The sequence below is a fragment of the Anastrepha ludens genome, chromosome 2, assembly GCF_028408465.1.
Source record: "Anastrepha ludens isolate Willacy chromosome 2, idAnaLude1.1, whole genome shotgun sequence".
Taxonomy (NCBI): Eukaryota; Metazoa; Arthropoda; class Insecta; order Diptera; family Tephritidae; genus Anastrepha; species Anastrepha ludens.
In genome coordinates, this window is record NC_071498.1 from 72,006,861 (window position 1) to 72,030,636 (window position 23,776).

General features: G+C 37.7%; 2 protein-coding genes across 2 annotated transcripts in view; both read left to right on the forward strand.

Annotated features, from left to right (window-relative positions):
• LOC128866256 (dystrophin, isoforms A/C/F/G/H-like) overlaps positions 1-23,776 on the forward strand; it is a 245,990-nt gene that overhangs the window by 118,901 nt on the left and 103,313 nt on the right. Inside the window, exons 8-12 of the mRNA XM_054106881.1 lie at positions 58-1,257; positions 1,403-1,647; positions 1,711-1,878; positions 3,971-4,163; positions 22,863-22,958. Of these exons, the coding sequence (XP_053962856.1) occupies positions 58-1,257; positions 1,403-1,647; positions 1,711-1,878; positions 3,971-4,163; positions 22,863-22,958 (1,902 nt within the window). The remainder of the gene's footprint in view (positions 1-57; positions 1,258-1,402; positions 1,648-1,710; positions 1,879-3,970; positions 4,164-22,862; positions 22,959-23,776) is intronic.
• Positions 10,546-11,492, forward strand: LOC128871811 (uncharacterized). The gene is made up of 2 exons (XM_054113895.1): positions 10,546-10,933; positions 11,025-11,492. The coding sequence occupies exons 1-2, from the start codon at positions 10,669-10,671 to the stop codon at positions 11,261-11,263; spliced, it is 504 nt and encodes a 167-aa protein (XP_053969870.1). The 5' UTR covers positions 10,546-10,668; the 3' UTR covers positions 11,264-11,492.

Here is a 23,776-nt window from a genome sequence, read left to right on the forward strand (position 1 = left end):
TTTGGAGAGTTTAAATTTTTATTTGATCTCACAAAACAACATTATTATTCGTCACAGGACGCTTTAAAAACGCGTTGCAATGAAAATTCTGAGTTGGCAACACAGCTACCGAAGCCACCAACATCTACTTCTCCTGCGTGCAATGCTGTTGAAAACGCCAATTCCGATGTAGAAATTGTTGTTGTAAGTGATACTGTACGTCAACGGCGCGCACGCACACCCAGCGCAAATGATTCACCGAACGCTGGCGATACACCGACAAAGTCTGATAAAACTCAGACCGCTCAATCACAAGCACAGCAGTTGCCCCAAACATGTGAATCACAATCGCCCACAGGCGAGCAGGCGATTGTCACACAAGTGTTGCCCGATGTCTTGCCACCACAAACATTTCGCTTAGCTGAGTTCAGCACTCTATTCTCACACATATCCACATCTACGCCCATTGAAATTTCAGACACCGTACCCGCGAAGCCACCGAAGCGTAAAAGTCGCAAGGGCGAACAGCACGCCAAAGTGGTAGAGATACGTGAACGTAATTTGCCACATGACAAAATGTCTGTGCAAAATATCGAATTTGAGCCGCAAGTTGGCGAGATTGTCGACACTGTAAATATTTTGGAGAGTGTGGAACCATTCGTGCCGGAATACGTGGAGACGGTTCAAATTGTTGATCTATCTGAAGACTCGGATTCATCGATGCGCTTTGATGCCGATGGCAAAGAGATTCAGCGCAGCAAAAGCAAACGCTCGCTCTGTGAATCACCTAAGCCGCAGGCACCACTCTCACCCCTGCCAGACGATGTGGAGATGCGTGCCGCTCAGCCAATTAACACAAGCACCCCTTTCTTGCGTGTGGAAAAGCAACGTATCTCATTTGATGAGAAACGTAAACGCATCGAGAGTGAGCGTGACATATTAAGAGATTCAGAAGAGGATGAAGAGGAGCGTCCTACGAAAAATGTCGAAATTTCTAATGGGAAAGAATCTACGCCAAAACAGCCGAAACGGTGGCGTCAACTGACACTCACGTTGGACGAAGAACAGTCGCCTAAAAAGGCCAAGGCTAGGGATGGTTCGGAGCAGCTTAAGCAGTTTGAAGGGCAGTGTTCAGTGGAGTCGCCAGTTCGCGACAGCTTTTATGGTGCAGATAAAGAGGCAAGTTACGACTTGGAACCATTGGTTTTTTCTGACGATGAAGATATACCGAGATTCTCACTAGAAATGACACCAACATTTGATTCCGATAGTGATACGGTAAACAAGCACATGACATTTTACACTTCCAAATAAAAGGCTTGTTAAGTTTGGCTTTCAGGAATAGTTATTTTAAGCTGACTAAGTTTCATTTATGCTGATTACTTGACTAAAATGTGCAACATTTTTTTTCCTATCCACATAGAGCCGCATTGAGACGCCCGGCGCTAAGAAACCAAATTTATTAGATAACAAAATTTTACCTTCTTCACCATCTATCGATGATTCGAATATTACTTTAAAAAGTCCCTATTCTGAGAACTCGTTGAGTTTCAGAGATAATGCGCCGTTGGATCAACGCGTTCAAAGTTTCGATAAAATGGCTAAGTACATGATACGCAAGATGGAGGCGACCAAAGAGAAAATTGAAAAGTCTGATGAGGGCGAAGCGTAAGTTATTTAAAACTCTCTCGAAATGTAATGTATTGTATATTAATTTCTTATTATCCACAGCGCCATTGAGGACCTGAAGCTGTTGATTGCACCAGACGCTGCCACGTTGATTTCACAAGGAGACTCTTTAGTGTTAGAGACACACGGCAAACAGGGAAATCTTTCCCGTTTGGTTATGAAAACCCAGATAATACTCCGTGAAAAATTCCGTGAAGTACAGCAGGCCAAGTAAGTGGAGCAACATTTGATGAAACTAAGCTATTATGATAAATTGAGTATAGGAAAATTTTGCTTCATACCAAAAGAAAGTTTTAAATAACAGGGTTTCTATTTAGATTTCCGCGCATTCAGAATGAATACGAAAAACCCGCCGCTTTTTGCAGGCCTTTTAAAAACAGTGAAGTAGTTCAATTGTTGAGTGTTTAATCATAATCAAAATGGGTAAGAAAAACTATTAACTTTTTGGCGACGTTTAAAGCCTAGTGACGTGAAATTATTTAATTTGTATCAAAATTTCTCAGATCTTCGGATACTTTCATCGCATACCTATTTTTGAAGAAAGCCGGAAACTGCTCTAGTACGAAGAATAAAATATTATTTCTGAGAAATATTTCAAGTTATTTTATATGCGGAATTGAGTAACCTAATAAGGTGTTTAGAAATTTTAAGTTTTTTGGTTAATTTTTAGGTGCGCAACTAATTTTCCGCTGTTTGTCAATAGATTCCGCCAGCAGTGTGTGCTAGTCGATTCTAACATAACCTAAACGTCATGAACCAAGCTTAGACATATGGTAAACAAACTGCTTCGACAAATTAGTGATTTTGTTTTGGTATCATATACTTTTGGTTTTATGAAAATGCCCGATTTTGTGCCGAATAATCGTCATTTGCGAGAAGTGTGGATTTTCCTCTTTCATTCGAAAAAAAAAACGGCGCTGAAGCGCATCGAGAGTTGCAAAAAGTTTATAGAGATGCCGCTTTAAGTGAAACAATGTGCCGAGATCGGTTCCGTCGCTTCAAAGACGGTGATTTTAATGTTGACGACCGTCCGCTTGAAGAAAGGCCAAAAACCTTCGAAGACTCTGAGTTGGAGGCATTGCTCAACGAGGATCCGTGTCAAACGCAAGAAGAGCTTGCTTCAGTATTAGGCGCTACCCGCCAATCCATTTCCAAGCGATTGCATGCTTTGGGAATGATTCAGAAACAGAGGACTTAGGTTCCTCATGAGCTAAAACCAAGAGATGTTGAACGTCGTTTTTTCGCCTGTGAACAACTGCTCCAGCGGCAAATAAGGACGAGTTTTCTTCATCGCATCGTAAAGGGCGATGAAAAATGGATTCATTACAGCAATCCAAAGAAAAGAAAGTCATGGGGACTGCCCGGTCATGCTCGGCCGAATACTCACGCTGCAAAGGTTATGCTATATATTTGGTGGGACTAAGTTGGTGTTATTTATTATGAACTGTTAAAACTAAGCGAAACGATCACTGGGGATCGGTATCGACTTCAATTGATGCGACTGAGCCGAGCACTGCGCGAGAAGCGGCCGCAATACGCGGAGAGGCATGAAAAAGTGATTCTACAGCATGACAACGCTCGGCCTCACATTGCCAAACCCGTTAAAACCTACTTGGAAACACTGAAATGGGAAATCCTATCCCTCGTGCCATATTCTCCAGATATTGCGCCGTCCGATTATCATCTGTTCGGATCGATGGCACATGGTTTAGCTGACCAGCAGCTCCATTCATATGAAGACATCAAAAAATTGCTTGATCCGTGGATAGTCACAAAAGATGAACAGTTTTAGCGCGACAGTAAACGAGGTCTACCAGAAAGATAGGAAAAAGTATTAGTCAGCGATGGGTGATACTTTCAATGATTCACTTAGAACCATATTTTCAGAATAAAGTTATATTTTCATCAAAAAAAGCATCGGGAACTTAGTGGCGCACCTAATAATGAATTAGTTTTTAGGATTCCCTCCCAAATTTTTAACAGATAGGTTGTTGTTTTTCTTTAGAGTTTTAGTTTACAAAAAAACATACACTGGAGGTTAAATAATTTTCGCATCTAGTAATAATTGTGAAATTCCCAAAGGGGGAAACCTTTAAGAAATTCCTTACCTCGAGAAGAACTAAACTTTTTATACCTGAATGCATAACCCAGATTGCATTAATATTTCATTTCATACTGTTGGAGGCTTTTTTGGTAGAATTCAAACCTTTTCCACTATGCAAGTTTTACAATCAATATTTTTGTATTTATTTACCAATTCTCGCGAGTTTTTAACATACATTTTTTGATTTCCTCTTTCCAGATCGAAAGTGCCTGGCGTCCCACAACTCACGGATGACAACAAAACACCCTGTCCACATTCCACTCTCGAAAAGCTGAATATCAATTTGGAAGAGCTCATCACAAAGGGTCTCAAGCGAATAAACGATCTAATTGAGAAGCCGTACGAAAAGAAATCTATTGAGACAATAGAGCGCCGCCTGGAGGAAATTAGCGTAAGTACTTTGCATTTCGTTACAAGGCAGTGGCACTCAAACTGTACGTAGCAGCTGCTCGTTTGGGAAATGCTGCAAGTGAATGCTAATAAAATAAGAACGTGCAAATGTTACTGTTAAGTATTTTTAGTACAATTGAGATTTGAAAGGTTTGCTGGTAAGGTAAAGTATACACCACACTCAGTTTGGCACAGTATAGTTTTCACAACAGTATAGTTTAGATGTGATTAAAGAGATTAAATATATGTATAAATGTTAACAGAAGTGAAACTTTCAAGGCAGATAAAGAAAGAGGGAGAGACCCCAAAGAGAATGAGAGAGAGAGAGAGAGAGAGAGAGAGAGAGAGAGAGAGAGGGAGAGAGAGGGAGAGAGAGAGAGGGAGAGAGAGGGAGAGGGAGAGAGAGAGAGAGAGAGAGAGCGAGAGAAAGAATTTATATCTAAATAAATTCACAACATTTGCAGATAATAGAAATATACAAAATTTACAACAAAAAAATGAATAATAATTCACGTTGTATATCAACTGCGTAATATTAGGCCGTATCGATTTGTGGGGAGGCAAAAAAATCGCCCATTGCTCTGTGAAAATCATATTCTAGGGATCAAAATAAGAAACTTTGCCGAAGGAACCATACCTCTAAAACGAATTCTGATGTCCCCCAATTTGGGTCGAACTTTTTAGTTTATTTTCTCATGTAAAGGCCAAAAATGGTGATACTTTGAAATGATTGTATGGGGAACCCCCCTGGGGAGTTCCAGGGGGTGTGCCACTGGTATGGGTGGATCGACCGTTCAAAGTTAGTGGGGGTCGGTCATACATTTGGACTCGATTGGAGCACTCTTAATTGGTCAAAGTGGGATTTTTCGTTCGACCCAAATTGGAGGACATCAGAATTCGTTTCAGAGGTATAGTTCCTTCGGCAAAGTTTCTTATTTTGATCCCTAGAATACGATTTTCACAGAGCAATGAGCGATTTTTAAATCGATCCGCCGTAGTATATATGTATAGTGTCTGTTGCCAACGCGTACTGCCATAGCACGCACAATACGATCTGTAGTATTCTAACTATACGTTGCTCTCTCTCGCTCCGGTGTATTAGCGTGGCGTTAGAGCCGTGCGCATATATAGCGTCTAACACTGTAACGTACATAGACAAGGCACGCGCATGCGCAATACTATCTATCCTATTCTAACAATATGTTGCCCTCTTTCGCTCTACTATAGTAATATGGCGTTAGTGCTGTAAGTTCACGCGTCACTCTCTTTCTCTCTCTCTTATATTCTAACGCCTTGAATAATGTATACGTGGTTCTCTGTTGCTCCTACAATACGAGTAACGTCGTACGACTTAGACTATAGCCCTAGCGTAGAATTGGGGAAAAAGACGAAGGACCGCACAAAAAGGAGACGTGAATAGCCTAAAGTGTATCTAAAATATATATAAGGTATAGCTCTCTCTCTCCTTTTCGTCTAGGTTATATCTTTTTTCTCTCTCGCGGAACGAAAATGCCCAAAATGTTGCATGTTTGTTACAATTTTACTCTCCATTCTCGCTCGTCCTTCGACGCTTCACTTCAAAAATTGTGCAAGAAGAAGAAAAATATGGCACAACAGGATTTGAACCAGCATTAAATATGCGCCACAAAAACCACACGATTATTCTAGTCGACTTTAGGCATCAACATATGCAGTTAATCTCCAATAGCCAATTCATTAAATTTGATGTGAGCATTTATTTTACCACATGAAATGCATATGCTGAAGCCCCCCCCCCCCATCACTTATTACCGAATCTTCAATTTAGTACTCAAAAAAATGTTATTTAACATTTGCGCCTTCCCATTTAATTAACATTCTCTGGTGAGGAGGTATAGCAGAGAATGTTAATGTTTTGTGTAAACAATTTTATGTATTCGCTTATCATTTCATATATAAGCAATTAGTAAGAAATATAATACATGGAATTTTAAAGTGTCTTACATTTTTGTGTGATGCAGGCATATCTACGCTGTTCTAAACTTCATTACTAAGAAACTTTTCAAAACTTAATTGGACTAAAAATAGTTAACAGTAATATTTGCGCCTTCTCATTTCGTTAACATTCTCTGGAATCATAATCTTTAATATTTGAATAGCCCACAAACTCTACATAAATTGCAAGCATTTCATGTTATTTCTTAGAAGTATGCACTTACATATACAAAGTGAAGTCCAAAATAAACAAGACTGGCGTCATAAAAATGTTTTTGATGGCGCTATATTTTTAATGAGTTACATTTCTAGCTGACTTCCAGCGAAAGCTTGCTGACATTCGTTTCACTGGAAGCGAATTTATTGCGCCTAAAGTGTCAGTAAGTTTGTGTCATCGGTACAAAAATGAGTGTCGAACAATGAGCTATTATCAAATTTTGTTTTAAAATACATAGGTAAAACGTTTATCGAAACTTTGAATTGATGAAAACAGATTATGGCGATGATTGTCTACCTCTGCTAGAGTCATGAGTGGTTTACTCGTTTCAGAGATGGTTGTGAGGACATAAAAACCAATGAACATACGGGCCACCCAAAATCAGTAATCACCGAAAAATCCATCGAAATTGTGTATTTGTTGTAAAATGAAAAATCTTTATTTATTCTTGTAAATCAATTTCATCCCCTTCAAAATAATCCCCTCTCGATGAAATACACTTATTCCAACGATTTTTCCAATCCCCGAAACATGCCAAATAGTCCATTTCCGGTATAGCCATCAGCACCTTCCTCGATTCAGCTTTTATCTCCTCAATCGACTCGAAACGCGTTCCCCGGAGTGGTGTCTTGAGATTTGGGAATAGCCAGAAGTCACACGGAGCCAAATCAGGCGAATACGGTGGTTGCGGAGCGATATGCGTGGAATTTTTGGCGAAATGGTCACGAAGAACGAGTGCAGTGTGAGACGGTGCATTATCGTGATGCCAAAACCAAGAGTTATTGGCCCATAATTCTGGTATTTTTAGACGAATTGCTTCACGTAAACGACGCATAACGCTCAAATAATATTCCTTATTAACAGTTTGGCCAGGTGGAAGGAATTCATAGTGCACCACACCACGAAAATTGAAAAAAACTGTCATCATGATCTTTATTTTTGAACGACTTTGACGTGCTCTTTTCGTTCTGGCCTCGCCTTTAGCACGATATTCGCATGATTGGTCGGTTGTTTCAGGGTCGTAAGCATAAATCCAAGTCTCATCTCCCGTAATGATGCGTTTGAGCTTGTCCTGATAGTCTGAAAGCATTGTTTCACACACATCAACGCATCAAAGCGACGACTTTTTTCCAAGAAATTGAGAGTTTTCGGTACCAAACGAGATTTGACTTTTCGTAGGCCCAAATGGTCTTTCAAATGGTTTTCACTGATCCTTCTGATATTCCGATCATATTAGTAAGGTCTTTAACAGTCAACCGACGATTTTTGAGCACTACCTCCTTCACTTTATTGACGTGTTGGTCATCTGTTGACGTCGATGGCCGTCCGGAGCGCTCCAAGTCATCAACACGTTCTCGACCCTCTTTGAAGTCTTTGTACCACTTACATATAAACATTTTTCTGCGACATGGTCGAATCACCAAATGCCTTCTGCAACATGCTAAACGTTTCCGCAGCCGAAATTTCATTCCGCAAACAAAATTTGATGGCACTTCTCTGCTCAATCAAATCAGACATTGTAAAAATCGAAAAATGCACTCTTGGTCGTTTGGTAAACACAAGCGTAAATATATTACTGATAATGACATTCACATGAAAGTTGACCCAGATGTTATTAACAGTGCTGCCAACTCATGAAAAAAATAACTACAGCGAAATTTTAACCCCGTGAAGTTTGACAAATAAATTCACCTACTGCCCACAGTAGTATCAAAGAGCCGAATGAAAGGCCCCAGACGAGCCAACACCCGGAAAATCGGGTTTGGAGAAGTCAAAGATCAAGTCGATGCTCATTTGTTTTTACGATTCCAAGGGAATTGTCCGAAGGTGTTCGTGCCAACGGGACAAACCGTCAATGCAATTTTCTATCTTGGCATTTTGAAGCGTTTGTTGCATCGCATTCGTCGAATTCGCTCTAAATGCCGCGAAGGAGGGATCTGGCGTTTATTGCATGGTAAAGCACCATATCATATATTCACTCTTGTGACTGATTTTTTGACTAGAAATGGCATTTTAACCACCAATCACTCACCGTATGGGCCTGATATGTCTCATTGTGTCTTCTACCTATTCGGAAAATTATATTTGGCCATGAAGGGAAAATGTTTTGCATGCGTAGAGGCCATCCAAAAGACTTGTACCGACATCCTGAAGGACATTCCGGTCAATGACCTGAAACACTCTTTCGAAAAGCTTTTAGATCGCGCAAAACAGTGTATCTAGACCAGAGGGGGCTATTTTGAATAAATAAATTCGAAGTTATCGGAACAAAGCTACTGTCATTACTATTTTAGCTCAGTCTTGTTTATTTTGGACTTCACCTCGTATATGTTAATATGTGGCGTGTGCCACATGCTGCGAAACACTTGGCAGTTCCGCATTCCGCATTTTGTATTATTTTAGCTTCAACAGCCGAAGAAAGGCGTCGGTCGGGGTGGTAGGGAGCTCTGAGCGTGAAGTTTTCAAATTGCCGTTTTCGGTTACCCACGACTTGTTTATTTATGGAAATCTTGTAAATACACACTCACCCACATATGCATATACGAGTACATAAATAAACATACGTACATACTTATAGTTTATTTTAAATTGATCCATGCGGCTATTGAAGTCTGATTCAGTATCAAGTAACGTCGACAAATAAATTATAACTGATGATTTTCAGCACGCGCTTCTTATTTATATTTTCAATGTATGGGTGCGTTGTAGTAATGTATGTATGTCTGATCAGTTGACTCTTATATTTTGTAGTTAAATGTAAATTTGCAATTTGATAATCTTCGAAATTTGTTTGCATACTTTTCATCAAGAGAGCTTCCGAATCGAAATAAGGCCATAAAGACATGTTCGTTAGATGTTGTTATCTTATATAACCGAGTCCATTGGGCCTTACTAGAGAATAATCTGAGAACTTTATGCATAACGCTCACTGGACTGATACAATAACCAGTTGATAATCAAGATTAAAATCTTCGTCCGAAAGTACCCAAAGCCCTTATGAAAATGAGCCACGTATGAGTGGCTGAATTTGTTTAAAGTTCAAAGCTGGCCGAATTGTGCCGGTCGTCCATCTACCTCTGAGAATGACGAAAACCCAGAAAATTAAAAACAAAATATACTCAAAAATCGACTTGCTTTGGCTATTACAAGAATGTTGAAGCTCGACTTAAGTAAAAAATAAATGCAAAACTGGCATTGAAGAATTGTGTTCTTTTGAGCCAACTTTTTACTGTAGGTATTAGTGACGAGGCAATAAATGTGGCATCTCAACGAACTAACAATATGAGGAATAGTTTTTCTTAAATTATCCTAAAGCCCAGAAGTTCACAACGAAGTTCATCCAAAATCAATTTTCAGCAGAGAATTGCTTATATTGATTATCATGACGTGGTTCACTTCTAACTCACCTGGGCAAACATTATAGTCTAAGAGCTCATGACCAAAAAACCCAACATATTTTATACCTCTTAAAATTTTGTGTGAGATTAGTTTTTTAATACTAGAATCGATATCCCGCGGGCTGGCTGCTCAATAGCGGTCTTAATTATGGGTTTTTATTTTTTAAAATTGTTAATAAAAAACATTTTCCCAACATATTTTATACCACTTGAAATTTTAACAGAATTTCATTTACGGTCTGTATAAAATGAAACGATGGTTGCCAGCCCATTCTCATGGTCCCAAAGTACTGCCAGCCCATGTTGAAAGTGCGTTGATGGAAGCACAAGTCAACATATTTTATACCGGCTGTCTTTTTTACACGACATTGGCAATACAATAAATTGATGAAATCTGTAGAGCCAGCCCATTCTGATGGTCCCATCACATGGAAAATTTGGAAAATTTCATTCATTTCATTCATTCATGAGTGCGAGCGAGACCGACTTACGTGAATGTGGGCGCGCGAGAGAGAGCGTATATCGTTTATATACTGTCTGTCGCACGCGCTGGCTCTACTTTTTTACTAGGAATTTTGAATGGTGATTCATAATAGTCTAAGAGCTCATGACCAAAAAACCCAACATATTATTATTTAAGACCGCTATTGAGCAGCCAGCCCCCGGATATCGATTCGAGTATTAAAAAACTAATCTCACACAAAATTTCAAGAAGTATAAAATATGTTGGGTTTTTTGGTCATGAGCTCTCCGTCTATAAGTCGCCATCTGCCTGCAATACAATACGGGCGGTATTCAAGGACAACAGTGTCCGGACCCAAAGTACGACGTCATGCATAGTTAGTTCTTTCCACAGTGTTGGCTAGTAAAGACGTAAATTTTAACTCTTCGTTCGATTTTCTTACTTGTTATTTAAAATGGAATCTTCCATCAAGTGCGTTTTTTGTAACAGTAAAAGAACAAATGATAAACTCGTTGCTTTTACCGTGCATACGTTAAAAAAGTGCCGGGAAGTGTTGGACATTCGGAAAAAATTTAATTTAAAATACAAAGATGTTATTTTACCAGCATCAGAATGTAATGACGGCTATCATATAAAATGCCTTAAAATGTTCTTAGCAGTCATGAAAAAGTATTATGAAAAAATGGCACTTACATCATCGGATATTTCAGTTCAAACAGGTATGAAAATATTTATTTTACTGTAATAAGGGAAGGAATATAATACTAGTTCCGATTATAATTTTTTTTGCATTCAAATATATTTTCACAGATGAACCGACACCAAGCACTTCATCTGCTCACGAAATAGAACAAACACATCAGGAAGGTCAATCTGCCATACAAGAACTTTCAGGTGAAAAATTAACGGAGGCAGCATTAAGTGTGGAGCAGGATATTTGTGCATTTTGTAATAAAAAATATAAAAAATCCAAAGGACGTCAGGCACCACTTGTCAGAGGAGAAAAAAAATTCTCATTGAAGCCTTGGCAGAATATTTGGATGTTGTGAAAGATGGTGAATTTTTTAAGTCACTTTCTAACGAGCCTCCGCACTTATTTTATCACAAAATCTGTCGAAAAAATATTGTCTTATCCAATAACACCAATTCCGTTATCTCTATGTCATTCTGATGGAACAATTTGTAAGACTGAAAAATCTGCAATCACTCAGGTTTTACAAATAAATACAGCTGCTAACATACCGCAAATATTCGACATAGTCATAATCGATGGATTTTTCCTGCTCCACTTAATGAAAGAAATTCCAAACACTTTTGGAAATTTATCAAAAAAAATTATCTCATTCATGCAGAAGACACCGGCCAAACGATTCGACATCATATTCGACCAATATTTTACTCCATCTATTAAAGATTATGAACGAATACAAAGAGGAAATGTCAGCAGTATCGATTATAAGATCACAGGACCCGAACAAACTCGACCTAAAGATTTCAATAAAGAATTAAGAAATAGCAAATTCAAGGACGCACTGGTCAGATTTCTCATAGAACATTGGGGAGCAGTGGAAATGGTGCCATTTATTGGCAATTCAACCATAAAATTGAATTACGATGTGTGCTATACATTTACAAGTGACGGCGCCTCTGTATCGAAAATCGTCGATGAGGAAATGTCATGCGAACTTCAGGAGGAAGCAGATACAACAATTGTGTATCATGTGTGTAAAGCGGTCTGCGAGAATGTTTTAATAAAATGTTCCGATACTGACATACTGATCATCATGCTGGGTAACATGGACCATCTTTCGCATGACGAATTGCACATATTTATGGAATTAGGAACTGGCAATAACAAACGTTGCATTGATATCAATGATCTCAGTGAACAACTCGGCCCATCCCTATGCCAGAGTTTACCAGGATTCCATGCCCTGACCGGTTGTGATTACAGTCCGGCCTTTTACAGAAAAGGCAAGAAAAGACCTTTCCAGATATTAAAAAAATCACCGGAATATCAAAATGCTTTTATTGAACTGGGGAATATAAACTCCATCGCAACAAAAACTCATATATTTAAAATGCTGGAAAAATTTGTATGCGAAATGTACAATTTAAGAAACATAAATGACGTGAACAGCGGTCGCTTTTCTAAATTCTGGGAGACATATAAAGCGTCAAATGTAAACGAAGTATTCCAGAAACAGCTGAAAAATTTCGACGCATCGTCTTTACCGCCATGTAAAACCGAGTTACATCAGCAACTTCTCCGAGCTCAATATATTGGAAATACATGGCGCAACGCTTATTTGAAATCTCCAACTTGTTATATCCCCGAATCGAATGGCTGGGTGAGAAATGGAGAATTTCTTTCTTTTAATTGGTTTGATGGCGATCAATTCCCTCAATCAGTTCTTGGAGCTGTCATAGAAACTCCTTCAACGAATGACAACATTGAATCAGGTATAGTATTTTACGCCTTCATTCATAGTCCGAAATATTGCAACTATCAGGTATTTTGATTGACGGTATGATTTTCTTTCAGATGCTGAAGCTGAAGAAATAGAAAATGACTATTTCAGTTCAGACTCGGAATCTATTTCTGACATCGAAAATTAAAAATTTAATTTTGTTTTTTTTTTCTATTCATGTAATAAATTAAATAAATAAATAAAGGAATAATAAATTAGAAATGAAAACTTTTTTAAGAAAAAGAAAAAAAAAATTCCATTCTCTAATTTTTTGATGAACAAACCTTTCATCCTTCCCATTTTTGCAAGACTGTACGGAGATACAGAATATGGACAATATACGCTCTCTCTCGCGCGCCCACATTCACGTAAGTCGGTCTCGCTCGCACTCATGAATGAATGAAATGAATGAAATTTTCCAAATTTTCCATGTGATGGGACCATCAGAATGGGCTGGCTCTACAGATTTCATCAATTTATTGTATTGCCAATGTCGTGTAAAAAAGACAGCCGGTATAAAATATGTTGACTTGTGCTTCCATCAACGCACTTTCAACATGGGCTGGCAGTACTTTGGGACCATGAGAATGGGCTGGCAACCATCGTTTCATTTTATACAGACCGTAAATGAAATTCTGTTAAAATTTCAAGTGGTATAAAATATGTTGGGAAAATGTTTTTTATTAACAATTTTAAAAAATAAAAACCCATAATTAAGACCGCTATTGAGCAGCCAGCCCGCGGGATATCGATTCTAGTATTAATCTAATCTCACACAAAATTTTAAGAGGTATAAAATATGTTGGGTTTTTTGGTCATGAGCTCTCCGTCTATTACTCCAACACCGTTTCGAGGCAACAGAAGACATTTAACATTCCGTTTCGGAAATCACATTTGGCGAGAAGAGAACTAAAAAGAAAATTGGCATAGTTGTATTTTGCCGGAGAAATGGATTACTTGAAATGAGGCGCAATAAAATAGATTTCGGAGTATAAAAAGATTGTGAAATTTATAAACTACCTAGAAATCACCTATCTATTGGGTCATAATAATATACAAGAGATACTGATTCAAAATGCGCCAGTTCCGCTCTAGCGATGAAACATACTCAGTCTTCGCAAGTCATTCATACTTATGCAAATACACAGTATGTTCAATAAATAACATAACTTTTCAGACGTAGAATAAAACACGTATCCTACTGTGTTTGAAAGTTATTTTTTATTCAAAATAGTCTCCATTTAACTCGATATAACGATCAGAACGATCAACCAATTTTTGCATGGACTTTTTTATGTAATCTAAGGGAATGTTCTTTAACACCTGTGGCACGGCTGCTTGAATGGCTGGAATATCATCATAAAACGCACCTTTCATGGCAGTTTTCAATTTAGGGAACAGAAAATAGTCGCATGGTGATAGATCAGGAGAATACGGAGGGTGGTCGATGACACAAATATGTTTTTGCATTAAAAATTTACGAACATTTTTGGTTTTGTGAGGTGGTGCATTATCATGCAATAAAAACAGCTGTTTCCCCTCTGGATATCCAGGTCTTACACGAACAATTCTTGACCACAAACGATGTAAAACTTGTAAATAGTATTCTCCATTAATAGTTTGACCTTCTGCAACAAATTCCATGTGTACAATACCCTTGGAATCGTAAAACGTGATCAACATTGTTTTGATTCTTGACTTCTGAAAACGCAATTTCTTTGCTTTTGGCTCCCCTTTCGTCTTCCATTCTGCAGATTCACGCTTAGTTTCAGGGTCATATTTGAAGCACCATGTTTCGTCACCAGTTATGATCGAATCAAGAAAATCTGGATCGTTTTCAGCTGCTGAAATGATGCCTTTACAATGCTCCACACGAACGATTTTTTGATCTTCATTTAATTGGTGTGGAACAAAGCGTTCACAAACCTTTCTTTTACCCAAATCGTCAGTTAAAATTTTCCAAATAGTACCAGTAGATGAATTTAATTCTTCAGCCAACATTCTTACAGTGAAATTTCCGTCAACAGCAATGATTTCGCGAACTTTTTCTACCAATTCAGCACGATTACTTGCTTCTGGACGACCAGGTCTTTCATCATCATTCAAATCTTTACGACCATTTTTAAATCGTTTAAACCAATTATATACATTTGAACGAGCTAAACAAACATCACCATAAACTTTTTGCATCAATTCGTATGTCTCACTAAATGTTTTTCCAAGTTTAACACAGAATTTAATATTTGCTCTTTGCTCCATTGTATTTTTACGACACAAGCACGAAACATACTGTCAATAAAAGGCGCGTAACTTTTTAACCTGTCAAACGATTCACATGAAGTTGGCTGCGATTGGAAGCAGACGCTTGTACCTTTTCAATATGATCAAAGTTTAATAGATAGCTCTACGTGTTCCATGATTTAAATAAAAAGTTCTGTTATTTATTGAACATACTGTGTACACTAACGTATACACAGGTATTTCTTAAGTACTTTGCGTGTGGCTATGGTGATTTTTATCTCCAACTATTTAGCGTATTTTAATGTTACACTGCCAAATTTTTCACTAAGTCGCCTTAAGCATTCAGTCGTGCGCCGGATGACGCTGCGCCAATCAGCCAGCTAGGCGACATCGCCGCCAAGTAAGTGACAGAGGTGGGTGCGTTAAAAATAGCCACTCAACGTCGATGGTGAGCAGCAAAAGAATTGTGGCTAATAATATTCTATATAATAAAAGGAAAAGTGGTGCGAAGCGTGCGCCGATTTTTGTTGATATTTTCCTTTTCATTAATTATTTTTGTAGCTTTTCGCCGTAGTGTCTCTTGTATGGCTGAGCTAAAGCTTTTTTTTGTTTTTTTTTTATAAAATTAAGCTTCATAACCAAAATGGAAATGTTTTTAATTGAAAATCGTCAGAAATGAATTTGCTTAAAAATGATATCTGTTGCTTGTGTGTACGTATGCGAGTTGCGCGCCGCTGCCGATACTCGATGGATCCTCATTGAGCGGCATGAGAAATATTTTTCACTTCAGCTACACTCAGTATGGCGCGATTATTCCACTTGAAAACGTCGATTTTTATCGAAAACGGTCTCGTGACGACATATTTGGGGGCGAGAAGGCGTGTTGCTGCAACAAATTGTTGCATCACCGTGTTAGTTGACGTGTGCGCGTGTATACAAACGGGTTTAAATTAACTGTTGATGTTACAAAAGTTGCAAGAATTAAAAATATACTTATAAATTTGAAAAACTGAAGCGTGAAAAAGTAAAGAGAAAATTTGGCTCAAAAATTATACTAAAAAATGTTTGCACAAATTTTAAAGTGGAAGCGTATTAAATACGTAAAGAAATGAATGTAAATTTGTGTGTCCTACGGTATTCTTATGTGTAAATAAAAATATATAACAGAGGGCGAATGTAAAGCAAAATAAAACAAAAAAAAAAAAATAATTCCAAAAAGTTGATTCCAATTTAATTTTTGTGGCCCACCAACATTGATTAGCTTAGAGACAGTGGAAAACGCTAATATAAAGAAGGGGTAATAGAAGCGAAACGAAGCAGAGGTTGTAAGTTAACAACAGCTTCACAAAAAATGTGTTTGTTGTTGTGCTGAATTGAAATCTGTTGTCACAAAAGGCCAATTTTCTTTTAATTTGCCACTTCTCTCTGAAAATGCTCAATTTATGAGTTCCACAAGAATTCGCCACACCTTAGGTGGTGAGGATAATTTGCGTTGGAATGTATTTATATGCCCTACATTTGTTCCAAAGCCGTTAATGGGTTAACCTGCTACTTGAAGCGCCAGAAGTATTAAAATAATCAACTTTTCTTGCGTTTTTATGCATAGCTTCTTCACTGCCGTAAGAAAACGCACTCATAAAAATGTACAATTCACGCTTGCGGATGTTAGGATTAACCACCAGAAATATTGAGTCCTGCGGTTCGGAAGCTTTAACGGAACCCTTCTGCACAGAGAATAGATATGCAAGTAGCTTGATTGTAGTATGCAAGCGGTGTTTCCCCTCAATATGCCATTGCATGCGGTCTGCTTGCTTGGGCGCCAAGCGAATTAAATGATATGTGAATAGCGCAGCTTGCCATTCATAAGAAAGGAAGCCTTGATGAGAGAATGAGAGAAAGGAAGCACAAGCAGGTGTAGGCTAGTATGGTTTCACAAGCTAACTACAAAAACTGTAACAAGGTTGAAAAACAAATAAATTAAAATCATTACCGCTTACCTGAGAGTTTTTCATGTATCTCGAAAACCGCAAATAGATTTTCATTTCTTTCCAAATTTTATAAAACTCTTATTCTTAGCCCAATTTGAAGTCTCGAATAGTGGTGGTAGATGTGTGGCGCGCATATTTATTTCATTTGTAGACAACCATAAAAAAGTAACAAAATCGTATTTGCACATCTATGATCTAGAAGACTACAAAAAAAAAATTACATAAATAAAATCGCATTCTTCTTTTTTGAGAAAATAGATGCAAAAGAAATTATTATTATAAATAATATACAGGGTGAACGATATGAAGTGTTACTAACTTCACACTGCTTGTATCTGTAAAACAGCTCATGACATCAACGTCAAAATTGTTCTAATGACAGTTCAATATATTGTTTATAAGCCGTCAAAAGCATTTGCGTCTCAGTTTTGTTGAATTTTTTTTTCTGTGATGAAATTCAAACGTAATAATGCGATTGCGTTATATTTGGCTGGAAAATCACAACCAGCTATTGTTCGTGAGCTCAGTCACCTCAAAGTGAATAAAATGTTTGTGTATCGCACTATAAAACGTTACAATGATACTGGTAGCATTGCAAAACGCTATGGAGGAGACCCAAGAAAAACCGCAACAACGCCAGAAATGGTTCGGAAAGTGAAGGCTCGACTTGAACGAAATCCCCATCGAAGTGGAAGAAAAATGGCCAAAGAACTGAAAATATCGCAAGACAGCATTCGGCGCATGTTGAAAAACGAGCTCAAGGTCAAGGCTTACAAGTTCCAAAAGCACACTATCTTTCACCCCAGCAAAAAAAGTTCGGTGCGAAAAAGCAAAGGAGTTGTTGCGCTTGCACGAACGTGGCAAAATTCCTAACATTGTGGTTTCTGATGAAAAATATTTCCCAATTGAGCAGTTCGTAAACACTCAAAACAATCGTGTTTACTTGACCGAACGCTCATACGGGAATTTGAGCCTACGTATGGCCACTCGAAGCAATTTCCCATCGCAAGTAATGGTTTAGGCCGCAGTGCCCGCTGATGAACGCTCTCCAATCGTTTTTATCGAGCCTGGTGTCAAAGTGAATGCGACTTATTATCGGGAAAATGTTTAAGAAGCTGCTTTAGAGCCGTGGACACGCAAACATTTCGGTCGTAGACCATGGACGTTCCAACTGGACTCGGCACCGTCTCACAAAGCTCGTGGGAACCAATAATGGTTAAAAAATCATGCTCCACACTTCATTTTGTCCACAGAATGGCTTTCGAATTCGCCAGACGCAAATCCGATGGACTATTCCATCTGGTCCATTTTGGAGAGCAAGGTGAGGACTAAAATATATGCCAGTATGGATACGCTGAAAAAAGCGATTATACGAGAATGGGCCAAAATACCTCAAGATCACATTTGTGCAGCATGCAACTCATCATTTTTTGACCGTTTGAAGGCTATAGTAAAGGCAAAAGGTGGTCATATCGAGCTAAAGTGAATATATTTTAAAATTTTAATCATTTTTGAACAATTTGGTCTTTGGAATCAATAAAAACTAATTTCACACAAAGAAGTTATGGTGCTTTGAATAGGTAACACTTCATATCGTTCACCCTGTACATATAATGGGCCATGTAAAATTTGCTTTTTGAATCGGCTATAGAAAAAAAAAAATAATCAAGGTTTTTTCAAACTTTTTTTTTTTTTATTTTGAAGATTGAACATTGTAATTTATGAATGAAAAATAATATCGTTCAAATGACTGCCACGACTGGCTTTACAGTAGGCCATTCGATCAACCCAATTTTTAAGCACATTTTCGACTGTTTGGGCTCCAATTTCATGAATGGCAACTTCGCTTTCGTGTTTTAAAGCATCAATCGTCTCTGGATATTTCGCATATCAGTTGTCCTTAACTCTTAACGGCTCCCTACAAAAAATAGTCCAACGGGCTTAAATCACAGCTCCGAGGCGGCCAATTGATATCGGAATTCAAAAACGGTAGCCAAAAGTTGTAAGTGTAACTTTGGCAGTGTGAAAAGTTGTACCGTCCTGTTGAAACCAAATGTCGTCCATGTCATCCTCTTCAATGTTTGGAAACAAAATTCGTTGAGCATGTCACGCTAACGCTCGCCATTTACTGTAACCGCGGCTCCTCGCTCGTTTTCGAAAAAAAAATGGCCCGATGATGCCGCCAGACCAAAAACCGCACCAAACAGTGACTTGTTGTGGATGCATTTGCTTCTCTACAGTAACGTGGGGATTTTCTGAACCACAAATCCGACAATTTTGCTTATTGACATAGCCACCGATGTGAAAATGAGCTTCATCAGAAAAGAATAAGAAGACTCACCACTTTGGAAATAGGTTTTCAATATTTCCTAATTTTGTTCAAGCGTATAGCGTTCTATTTCGTAAATGTCAAACCTTTAAGTAAACTATGAACACATTTGGCATGTCATTTGTGTTATCATTCTCAAAAAAATAGGTAGTTCAAAAAGCAAACGCTATATGGCCCACCCTGTATATATGTAATATAACTTGTGACTAAATGAAAGCAGTCGGTTGTATAGAGTTTTCTTATTTCCCTTATATATTTTCGGGTTTTGTTGAAGTAGCAGTATAAATATTCGCCATACATGTATCGGGAATGGTGCTGGAGTGACAAGGGCTTGGCTTATATAGCCGGGTCATTCCGACAACGTAGAACCGACTGTCGTGGGTATATCTATTTACCCTATTACAGTCGAATATTTCAGAGTGCCCTTCAATTCAGTAAACAGTCTTATGTTTTTGGACATCGAGTCTGCCTGTTCGGCTCTTTGACGTTTTGCAAGGCTATTCGCAGGTTGTTCCGACTTCTACTGATCTTCTTCCGGTTTTTCAAATTCAAATTACCTTTGTGGGGTTTAAAAATGTCTGTGCAAAAAAATATGAATTATTTTATTTAATTATTATTATCTTTTAATTGAGTAGTTCTACGTGGCCAAAATATTTAGACGGGAATGTGAGACCTGTTTTCGAAAACCCCGAAATTAGTCTAGAAATAATTCTGTTGCTAGATTATTTTTCACTAAATGTGCGACGTGTTAAATTGTTGTTTCAGTTACTGTTAATTTTGATTTTTAACGAACGCATTTGATTTAAACCCCTTATCCGGTGGTTGCAGAGTCACTGATTTGCAAGCCTCATCTGCTTTTCAGTATTGGTTGAAACTAGTAATAAATTCCTAGGGCCCCATATTCCTAACTAAATCTAGTTTTTTTTTTATTTTCGACTGGCCCCTTAACGTTTTAGTCACCATTATTAATTATTTAAAATATACTGCTGAGTTGGTTCGGCAGGTCGCAGCCATCCAACTCTGCGTGTTTTATTTGGAGTTTACGTTAAAACGACATAAATGGGGCTTCTGTGGTTAATCTTGCAGTGTTTAGCTGCTTTTGTATCCCCCTAAACATTAGCCTCATATATCAAATTTATATATGAAATATCTACTACTGTGAATTTGAAGTGTCATAATAAAAAATAAAAAAGTTATTACACAAGTGCATAAAAATATAAAATACTTTAAAAGTGACGTCTTTAGCAAAATACCAATAATCCTGAATAAAGGCAACAGTGAGTCGTGAAAGTTTTACAACAATAAACTAGAAAAGCAAAGCAATCTCCTACAAAACGACAAAGAAACAAATTTTAACCAACAAAAATAACAAGAAACATTGTCAGTTTCGTCAGCTCAAAAATGCAATTCTGCTGGTTGACACAAATCGTCAGTTAAGGCTTGGACATGAACTACCAAAGCACACACACACACGCAAACAAATTCAGTGCATGCGCTTGAAAGATCAACTTTCCAACTCATGCCTCAGAAAAAATGTAAATCAATCATTTTGAAAATAAGAAATTTAAAAAAGGACAAGATCAGAATCATAGAAAACTGCACTAAAGGTGTATGTAAGCGCCGCAAACATTTAACCGTTATCGCAGGAGCTACACAAAAACTACTTAGGCACACCTACATAATTGAACACAATTACTTACAAAAATATAGGGTTTTTCAGTAAGAGCGCTTCGACTTTGCTCTTAAAGTAGCAGCAACAGAACGATTATTTTCATAAAAAATTTGCACGATTTGCAATCGTTGCTCAAGTGTGTAGCGTTCCATGATGAAATGTATACTAATGAAGTTTACAAATGACAAGTGAAAAATAAAAAATATTGCGTCGTTCGCCCTCCCTATCGGAAAAAAGTTGAAGCGCACCTATTGAACAACCCTATACATATGTATGCATGTATGCACAAGTGATACAGACTTCCACTCCAACTATGTAGTTGTAGCATTTTTTCAATTTTTCGTTTTTAATCTTCACTCCTGCTGCATTTTTCCTCACTTTTTTACCAAAATTTCTCCTTTCCTATTTGCATTCATTCGGCATTCGTTTTTTTTTTTTTTGGATGCCTTCAAACATACTTGTTTCATTGAGTTTCATACTGAGCGGTGAATATTCGATACACATACTTACACAAATATTGGGTAGTCGAAAAAGTCTTATCGTATTTTGTCAATAGATGTCGTTGGAGTCATCTATCTCCAGTGCTACCAATCACATTGTGTCATATCATATGGTGTTAGAAAGGTGACATTTTAAGCTTCATTTAACCAAAAAAAAAAATTAAATTCGGAGAAGTTGAAAAAAGTTATAGCTGTTCAAAAATGAGTGAAAATAATGAAGAAATTCGCTATATTTTGAAATTTTTGTATATTATAAAAAAGGAAATAATGCCACGCAAGCCACCAGTGAAAGTTGTGAAGTTTACGGAGACGCTGCTGTATCAGTTCGTGTAGCACAACAATGGTTCGCTCGCTTTCGTTCTGGAAATTTCGATGTGAAAGATGCACCTCGCTCCGGTCGACCTATCGTTGAAAAAGTCGATGAAATTATGGAAAAGATTGACCAGGACCGTCACATAAGCTGCCATGACATCGGACATCGCCAAGGCACTAAACATTCATCATCAAACGGTTTTGAACCATTTAAAAAGGCTGGTTACAAAAAGAAGCTCGATGTTTGGGTACCACATGAATTGTCTGTGAAAAATTTAATGGACCGAATTAACATCTGCGATTCTTTGCTGAAACGAAACGAAATCGAACCATTTCTGAAGGGAATGGTAACAGAAGACGAAAAGTGGATCAAATACGACAATAATGTGCGAAAAAGATCATGGTGCAAGGGTGACGAAGCTCACTAAATGGTCGCAAGCCAGGATTGACGCCTCGAAAGGTTATGTTGTGTGTTTGGTGGGATTGGAAAGGAATCATCCACTATGAGCTGCACCAGCCTGCTCGAACAAAGCAAGCAATCGAAAAAAAACGCCCAGAACTGATCAGCAGAAAGGGCGTCGTCTTCCATCAGGACAACGCTAGGCCACACACACATCTTTGATGACTCGGCAAAAACTGGGAGAGCTTGGTTGGGAGGTTTTGATGCATCCACCATATAGCCCTGACCGTGCACCATCGGACACACCATTTGTTTCGGTCAATGCAGAACTCCCTTAATGGAGTAAAGTTGGCTTCAAGAGAAGCCTGTGAAAATTACTTGTCGCTGATGGAATAATGTCTCTAGAAGAAAAATGGCAAAATGTGGTCGATCAAAATGGTACATATTTGGTTTAATAAAGTTCATTATAAATATAAAAAAAATGAGTTGAAGTTTGATTAGAAATGCGAAAAGACTTTTTCGACTACCCAATATTTTAATAAACTTTTATGGTTTTTACAAAATTTTTAATTCGCGCTCAAATTTTAAAATTTTTAAGTAATTTGACAAATATTATGTTGTTTTCCTTTGTGTCAACAAATTTTCATTAGACACTTGAGTTTTTCCATTAATACACAAACACAACTAAATACAAGCAAATGACACCTTTTCATAAGCATTTATAATACCTTTTAGGATCGGCGGGACGATTTGAAGTTGATTGTAAATAAAATTGGCAAAAGTGAAGAGAAACCAAAGGTTACCGCTACCATGATGAGTGAAATTGAAAAGGTAAGCAAAATTTGGATTGATGTATACACATTAGGGAATTTAGAATTTTAGATTTTTTTTTAATTATTATCTGAACATCCTACTATTTTGTTACATTAAGAGAGAATTATTGCAACTTTTGTGAATTTTTTAGCATGGTTTAAAGTTTAGACTTATCCAAATAAATGAAAGGCAAATAAATAACAGTCTGCAGCCAGCAGTCAAAAAAACCAAAAAGATGATATACACATGCCGCACAAAGTCTGCGTTCACTCTACAATAACTTTTTAGTGAATGAAACACACAACCTGATTTTAAAATTTTTTATAAATTTGTATATATTTATATGCTTAAGTTTCAAAAATAAAAATAAATTTCAAGATTCCTCACATAAGTTTTTAGATGACGGTGAATAATGGCTGTAACAAGTAAATAAAACGACCATAAAGTCTGCGTTCAGTCTTAAAGTCTAATACAAAAACATGATATGCTATATGCAAAAATTAAATGTAATATTTAGTTGGATATCCACATTGCTTCAGGACTTCACTCAGCCTATTTGGCATTGAACTTACTAGTTTCTCTGTTCCCTCTGCTGTTATCTTCCTCCATTCCGACTGCATGACACTCCGCAAAACCTCTTTACTAGTAATCACTTGCTGACGAATTCTTTTTTCCAATAGATCCCACAGATGCTCGATGGGGTTAAGATCTGGGGACTGTGGCGGTGTTTTAAGCTGTTTTGGGGCGTTCTACAAGAGCCAAAGCTTAACGATCTCGGCTGTGTGCTTCGGGTCGTTATCTTGTTGAAACGAAAATGTTTTTGATAAGGCCGGATT

Coding starts and splice junctions, on each gene's coding strand:
- LOC128871811 (XM_054113895.1), top strand. CDS start 10,669: ATGGAATCTTCCATCAAGTGCGTTTTTTGTAACAGTAAAAGAACAAAT. Junction 10,934..11,024: donor GGATATTTCAGTTCAAACAG/GTATGAAAATAT, acceptor ATATTTTCACAG/ATGAACCGACACCAAGCACT.